This window comes from Gekko japonicus, unplaced genomic scaffold, assembly GCF_001447785.1.
Source record: "Gekko japonicus isolate JY-2015 unplaced genomic scaffold, Gekko_japonicus_V1.1 scaffold2274, whole genome shotgun sequence".
Classification (NCBI taxonomy): domain Eukaryota; kingdom Metazoa; phylum Chordata; class Lepidosauria; order Squamata; family Gekkonidae; genus Gekko; species Gekko japonicus.
The window spans coordinates 232691-240714 of record NW_015172616.1 but is presented as its reverse complement, the minus strand read 5'-3'; the positions used below and the strand labels follow the sequence as shown (position 1 = coordinate 240714).

Here is an 8024-nt window from a genome sequence, read left to right as displayed (position 1 = left end):
TGGCGGTGGCGGGGCTCTACAAATGCAGAATCAAAATCTGGCAATCAAGTTATGTAAAACAGAAGTCTAGTGGCCCCTTAAAGATTAACACCACTATATTTCAGTATATTTTTTGTGAGTCACAGCTCACATCAGATATGTGAAGGGGAGGATCATATTGGGAATTCTTGTTATGAGAAAGATCATTAAGTTATGCATATTTACCAGAGTTCTGCAAATATTTTATTTGTTGAATGGTTTTTTTTGTAAGCACATAGCCTTGGATTCTGTCCTTCCTTTCCAATTGTGCAGCCCTATTTTTCTGTGTGAAGGCAGTGCTCTAGTGCAGAGTGCCTCCCTCTGGCACAGGGTGCTTAATCTTTCTGCTTACACAAGAGGCTCATCTTACAAGAGCAGAAACTGTCTGACACTGAAGAAATGCACTCTGCAATGGGGTACCATCCCTGGAAAGGAAGGGACAGTACTCAAGCCAAAGCTCTGGACAGCCTACTTATAGTCATGAGTGTTAAAAGTGTTCAACTTTAACATTTCTAAGTATGGTGGAACTGTTATATCTGTTATTACGAGACATTACTGCCTTCCCCCCAACATGTCCCCCTTTTACACTCTTCAGAATATGAAGATGCTACACAACAGGCTTTTCCCTTATAGAGAAACTGATTTCTGACAAGGTCTTGTTCAGGTCTGTGTACCTAATCCTCCTAGTCAGGGCAACTTCACCATTTCAGCCATCTGGCAGAAAAATGATAGATTTCTTTACTTTCCTGGGGGTTTTTTTGGGGGGAGAAGCACAAAGAGAAGCTTTCTGTACTAAAAATAAAAGCAATGAAGAATTCAGAAAGGGGATGAAACCATTCTGGGTGGCATAAAAGGCTTTTTTTACAGCATTCAATATCAGAATTATATAAACAATATTGAGGATGTATTCCATACTGGAAACCATTTAAGAAGTAATTTTAACTGTTGCACAGCAATTCAAAAGTAATGAAACAGGCACCTACATATACGTACAAGAATACAGAGGCATCTCTCACCAGACACAACGGTAAAATAAATCTGCAGGAAACACAACAGTCCTTCACTTACTGTTGCACTGGTCACATGCATATATCCTCCCTTCCAAAGCTTCTGTTTCTGTGAATTTGGCCAACATTTCAGTCAGCATGCACTCTGTCTGACTAACAGGGACAATCCCTTTGTTGATGGAGTGGTAGCGTTCAGGAAATTCCAGGGAAAGATCCCAGAAGGGCTCCACAGTGTTGGATTTATAGTTACATGTTATACAGGTGACCTAGCAAGAAAAGAATTGCACAGTGATACATATATTTCTGTAGATGCATTCTCACAAAGACAGTGGCCAGAGGACAAAGCTTAATAACAAGTCCAGGACATGCCTGGCACTGTATTCACCCAAGTCCGTAATCACTAGAAATATAGGAATTATGTTTAGGAATTCTCAGGTAAGATGCATCATCAAAATAATTGGTTTTGTATGAGTATACTTCCTTTGTGTAAGCCTCTAATGTAAGAACAAACTTGGTCCCGCTGATACCTGGCTATTAATGGCCTGATCGACATTAAAATGGAACATTTTCCATTTGAACTACTTGTTTAAAATTGGAGCTTATCTAAAATTGTAAATTTAAAAACAAATCAGACCTTGTAAAGTGCCAACACAATTTACTAATGTATTCTATATACACTCTTTTGACCTCTCTTCATCAGTATAACACACAGAAGAGTTCAGCTCTTCACTTCATTTGTACAATCTAGGACATTTTAGAACGTATATTGCTTTGCCGCTATTACCATTTAGTGAGTTCTGCAAAACAATAAGGGTATTGCATAGCTGGAAGATTCTGAAATGACACATTCATAGATTAGGATACTCTAAAAGAGGATATTTCTTTAGACATGAGCCCTCTAGAACCTAAAATGAATCACTGCCTCACTCTGTTCCAACTGATTAGCAATGTACCTTGCTTAAACCCAATGGAAGTAGTCAAGTGCGCATAATCAGGGTGAAAGAAAAATGGTGCCGTTTACTGGATGTAATTAGAGTGCCTTGCCCCCCCATAAGCTTTTGTTTTTTAAAAAACTAAAAAGACATTTCCAAGCTGTATACTAAATAGACTAGACACCTTAAACAGAGTAAGGACTCTCATTATATTGCTAGCAATCTGATTTACTGGGTCAAAAAAAGCAGCTGGGGAGCAGTTAAAGAACAGGGGAAAAAATCAGTCCTCTGCTCATCCCAATCGCTGCGAGAGAATGAAGTGATAACCACAGGCACAGACAGCTTTAAAAGGGAAGTAGATTCATCAAGGATAGGTGTGTGCTAGTACTGGTGACTAAAGGGAATCTCCATGTACAGAGGCAGTAAACCTTTGAATACCAGTGCCAGGAGGCAACATCTGGGGAAGGCCTTGGCCTCTGTGCCCTGTTGCTGGACCTCTAGAGGAACCCGTTGGCCACTGTGTGGGACAGGAAGTTGGACTAGATGTACAAATGCATTTTTAAAACTCCCATTGGGAAGAAGAATCACAGAGGTATTTGTAACATGTAATTGAGCTCTTCACAATCCCATTTAAAGTATATTCTAAAAATGTCAGTTTTCCTTAAAGAGTCCCATCCCTTTGCCAGATACATTTAACAGCAAGGCATGCCCCAGAAAAGACTCTGAGATTCAGTAACATGCATACCTGACTGAGTAGCTGCCCATGAAAAATGGTATTCACCACCTTCAGGACTTGCTTGGTGAGCTTCCTCTGTGAAAAAGGGATGAGAATCCTGCGCTTTGTTCCTTCAGATTCAAGCTCCTGCTGCACTTTGTCCAACAATTCACAGAGAAATTCCTGAGCATCTTGCTGGTCATAACCTCGAAACGCTGGAATCAGACTCCACACAGAATGCAGCATAGCAAAGGGAGAAACTGAGGCCCACTTCCCAGACCACATGACTCTGAAGAGTGTATGCAGTTCATGACAAAGAGAGATGTGCTTTGAACTTGGCTCCTTGGGCTGTATTAGTTCTAAACTTTTGTTTATTGAGGACCCACCATTTAGGCCAGCTGGCAGGCTCTGCCTGCCATATGACCCCAGTTGATCATTCCTCCCTGACTCAGTAGGAGCAAGCCCACTGACCAGCTTTCCAGACATTCTAGATTTCCCATTCACTGTCTTAGCTAAGAGTTCCTCAGTTTCACAAAGGTCCAGCGTTAAAAAACATTCTCTGAACTTCTGGAGGTGACTTAATACTTGAAGGATAGAGTTCATGTAGCATGTATTTCCTAGGTTCTTTAGTCCAGTCACACCAGGAGTCATGAGAGGCTTACGCCGGATGGAATAGAACTGATTAAATTTGCTACTCTGCACTCGTCTTGAGGTAGGAGAACTCGCTTCCATATCTCTGAATTTCCGAGGAATCAGATTCTCTCTGCGAATGTGTGACAAAAGCCTAGCGCTCTTTCTTGGAGGAGTGTTTGCCAATTCCTCCAACAATCTTCGCTTCATCTCTTGACGCCGCTGCCTAGCTACTTCTTTCTTTCTCTCCAATTCTTCCATTTGCTTTTTTTGTTCTAGTTTTAGCTGGCCCCTAGAACTCTTATCAAACCAGGTCCGCAGTGCTTTTGCTAGCAACGATTGCCGTCTGTACCAGAGAGCTGTAAGCATCTGAGGCTGTCCCTGAGGAGCCCTCTGATGGCTGCAAACATCCTCACCCAAAGCCATTGACCGCAGCGTCCTCCCACTTCTTGCTGATGGATCATGCTTCTGACTTTTAATTGCAGACAGAGAACTCCTAAGTAATTTCAAGTCACCCTCGGGATTATCATTCAATACATAGTCTTCACAAAGGTAACAAAACACATAGATATCATTAACTTCCATAGCCAAAGGATGCCTGGTCTCTTCAAAGTGTTTAAGTGCATGGTCCTCAATATATCTTCCACAGGCCACATGGGAGCATTTGAGGCAAGCCCAAACGGATTCTGTGGTGTTGCAGTCCATGCAGTGCCACTTCTGGGGGTTCAGAATAGAGTGGTCCTGGGCGAGTCGTAACCGCCCAACATGTTTGCATCTATCCATGTCTTACATAAGGCTCCACTGCTTTAACCTTGTAAAGTAAACATAAGATCACTCAGGCATTCCATATATTAAGAATACAGTAATACAGTAATGTTATTTATATATTTATAATGTTAATTTATATACTGCCGTTCTCTGAGTTCACAGAGATCAGGGTGGTTAACAACATGATATTGTTCAATTTAAAATCCAAAGAATTAAAACAGATAAAAACAACATCAGATGGCACCAAAAGAAGTTTATGGTTTGCATCACTGTCTCACAATGTGAGAGAAAGCAGGGTGGGGGAGGGGAGTGCCAGATACAATGGTACCCGTTGCTGTCCTCAACCAAAAGCCTGGTGGAACATCTCTGCCTTGCATGCCCTGCAGAACTGCACAAGGTCCTGCAGGGCGCAGATGTTATTTGGCAGAGAGTTCCACCAGGTAGGAGCCAGGGCTGAAAAAAGCTAAAAAATGCTAAAAGAAATTCATATCACATCCCAGATTCTTGTATTCTCTTTAAATTATTTTAAGTTTGGGATAGGCAAATACCTTTTATAAAACAGAACATAGTGAACTAGACAAATTCTAAAGATACAAACTTTCACAAACTTTCTCAACTTGCACTTGTATGGAGAGGGAAGTGAAGGGAAGAAGATGATAGCTAAGGATTCAGTTCACCATCTTTTGATTACATGCACAAAATTTTAAAAAGGAGTTGCAACAAATTTTCTCATAAAGAGCCAACTGCCTCCTATCTTTGCAACATGCAAACAACAGATATACACACCAGTGATTTAAATGTTAATTCATTTGTTAGTTTTGGCCTTCCTCAACTATGAACATTTTTACTCATTTAAGTTTATTCATTTAAGTTTTCATTCATCACCTTTTTTTACACAATCAACTGAGTTGCTAAATTGCTCCAGGTGTGTGAGTTGCTACATCTCAGATGCTCAGCCTATCGACACTGTGTGCATCGGTAGATTCACAGAGCTGGTTTTCTCTAAATGTAACCCTGGAGAGAAGAAATCTTTTCCTCCAGAACACACAGTGGCCCAACTGCTGAAGTAAAGTTTGGTTTGAATACACTATTTGGCTCCATACAAGGGCAGATATTTTGCTGTGTAAAACATATGACTCAGTTTTGCGCTACAAGTTGTCATTTTTTTTTCTATTTCACTCTTTGAACAGCATTTAGCTTTTTTAAAAAAGTTGAAGACAGCATGCAACACGCGGCACTTGAATATGAAGATCACCGAAGTTAAAATTTTGTGTGTAGCACTGATTTTATTCAGAAGGAGTTAAGGAATCTAAATATGCCCAAACCTACATTTAAAAAAACTCAGCATGCCTTTGGGTGTTTTAATTTTATTTTTTTTTTGAATTTTCAAAGAGCAGCATAGTAGCAAGTGAAGTGATCTGAGTAAAGGATCCAAATTTATTGGAGACCATGAGGGACGGCAAATTAGTCATGTATAGAGCAAAGCTTCACAATTAAACACTCCTTTCATATTTACAAAAACATATCCTCAAATACTTCTGCTAGAAATTTAGTTTTTTGGTATTTTGTATGTGTGTGTGCATGCTGGCGAGCCGGGAAGTCATGGTGACTTCTGGCGACCCCTAGTGGGGCTAGGATTTTTCAGAGAGATGGCTTGTGATATTACTTACCTCTGCCTCCCAACCCTGGTATTCCTTGGAGGTCTCCCTTCCAAATACTTGCCAGGGTCAGCCCTGCTTAGCTTCCGAGATCGGGCTTGCCTGGGCTATCCAGGTCAGGGTGTCAAGTGGGACTTATGATAGGGGCTTTGGCAACTCTACAGGTGGGGCTTTGAGCTCCTCAGCCACCTGGCCCCCACTCCCATGGCCGAAGTTTGGCCCAAGGATGGCTTCCTCTCAGCTGTGCAGTAGCTGTCAAGACCAAGCATCTCCTATTCTCTGTAGCCAGTGAGTGCACACATCTCCATTTCCATGGCTCCCAACAGAACACTTTGACCAAACTGTAGCTGAGCATATGCAGAACAGTTCTAACCTTCCTGTAGTCAACCACGACCAGCATTTTGTCTACCTCTGCGTTAACATTTTACCTCAGTCTCTTAAAAGCAGCAACTAGGAAAAGATGCCCTTTGGCAACAAAGAATAGTCATGGTCTTACTTTAAAACAGTAGCATTCACAAAATGGCCCATGTCTCATATGTGACTTTTTAGCACTTCTCTGCTCCAAGCTCTTATTTTCCCCAAACTCCTGCTGTCATTTACTTTTATTTTCCATAATTACATACAAAAGTCCAATGTCATTTTATAAAGGTAAAGGTTCCCTTGCTCGAAAGCCAGTCTAATCCGACTCTAGGGTTGCGGTGCTCATCTCCGTTTCAAAGCTGAAGAGCCAGCGCTGTCTGAAGACGTTTCCGTGGTCATGTGGCCGTCATGACTAAACACCAAGGCACACGGAACGCTGTTACCTTCCCACCAAAGTGGTACCTATTTATCTACTTGCAATTTCTTGCTTTCGAACAAAATGTATTCCAGTATAAGCTTTCACACATCATAGTTCACTTCATTAGATGTATGAACTGAAAAAAATATATAAACCAGGACTCCCACAGACAAGAAAGACAGCAGTTGGAGCACAAAAGTAGCAGCAGCTGCACTGGACTCTTGTTGCTCGTCCGGAATCTTGGATGACAGCCAAGTGGACTCCCACCTCAATAGCGCCCTGGTTATACTTCCAACTCTTCTTTATTTAAAACAGTTTTGTCCCTTCTTCTTAGAAACTCTAGAATGAAACTAACAAAATTGTTTAAAATCCTGAATAGCAATTAAAAAGCAAATATGATTTTTTTTTGTTTAAAAGTAAAAGGAATCAGCATGCCTTTCATCCTTGGGTTCCCAGTGGGGAATCCCCCGCGTTATGGGGCTTCTGCCCGCTGCCAGCCAGCTGGCCGGTAGGAGAAACCCCACCCCCAAACAGCCATGTCCAGGTGCAACGTCCCCCGGAAGTGACGTCATCACGTCAGGGGTGCCACACGTGACCCACTGGTTTGAGGGCAATACTCTGTGGTAAATTTGGCCTTAAACGATAGAGTTTTCCCCATAAACCAAAGTGTCGCCATGTGCCGTTGCTGATGAGATGACATCACTACCAGGTGATATCATTGCATCTGCGACATTCTGGAATGGCCCCCAAATCCCCCCGCCAGCATGGCAAGGGGACCAGGCAACCCTATTTCATCCAGATACAACCTCAAGAGTTAATAGCAATTAGAGATTGCCAACAGCCTTTTGAAAAGCACCACTTTCAACTGAGAGAGGAAGTCCAAGAAAGATAGGTTGCACAAACTTCCCTAAAAAGGAAATTCTGAAGTCTTAGTATTACCATAATAAAGGTCTTGCCTTGAGGAGCCACACACTGTAGTTAATTACGATTCATATGAGAGAAGGTACTCCTTAAGGTTTCTGTACACAGCTCCCCTTGGGGCTTTAAAGGTCAAAATCAACTGAACTAGTCCCAGGAAATAATGTTGTCTTTTTTAAAAAATGGCATCACATATTCTTTGAACCCTGCCTGTTAGCAATCTGGAACTCTCATTCTATAACATTTGTAATTCCAACACCTCTTCAAAGCCCCCCCCCACAGCATTCTCCTCTTCCTCTCACCTTCTCCCCAGTACAAGAGGCACAAAGAAGTGCTATGTACACTTACAAGCATTATATGAATAATGGTTGGAGTAGGTCCCCAATTTGCTTCCTTACTACAGCCCTTGTCCCATGTGGCTTTTGTCCATGCAGGTCTCACAATCTCCAGCATAGCCATTTTGGGTGATCAAAGGGGTACGCCTCCCATTTTCACCAAAGGAAAGCTGATTGAACCCAACTGATTATTTATTATTTATTAAGCACCTAAAATAGCTAGGTGCTATACAATACACTTGCAAGAGGGTATCTCATTCCTCTT

The 8024-nt window shown here is 41.8% G+C and overlaps 1 protein-coding gene across 1 annotated transcript in view; it reads right to left on the bottom strand.

Annotated features, from left to right (window-relative positions):
* Positions 1 to 8024, bottom strand: part of USP49 (ubiquitin specific peptidase 49) — an 18044-nt gene that overhangs the window by 6809 nt on the left and 3211 nt on the right. The window contains exons 2-3 of the mRNA XM_015421655.1: positions 2703 to 4113; positions 1087 to 1291 (exon numbers count right to left, since the gene is read on the bottom strand). Coding sequence (XP_015277141.1) covers positions 1087 to 1291; positions 2703 to 4085 — 1588 coding nt within the window. The 5' untranslated portion in view covers positions 4086 to 4113. The remainder of the gene's footprint in view (positions 1 to 1086; positions 1292 to 2702; positions 4114 to 8024) is intronic.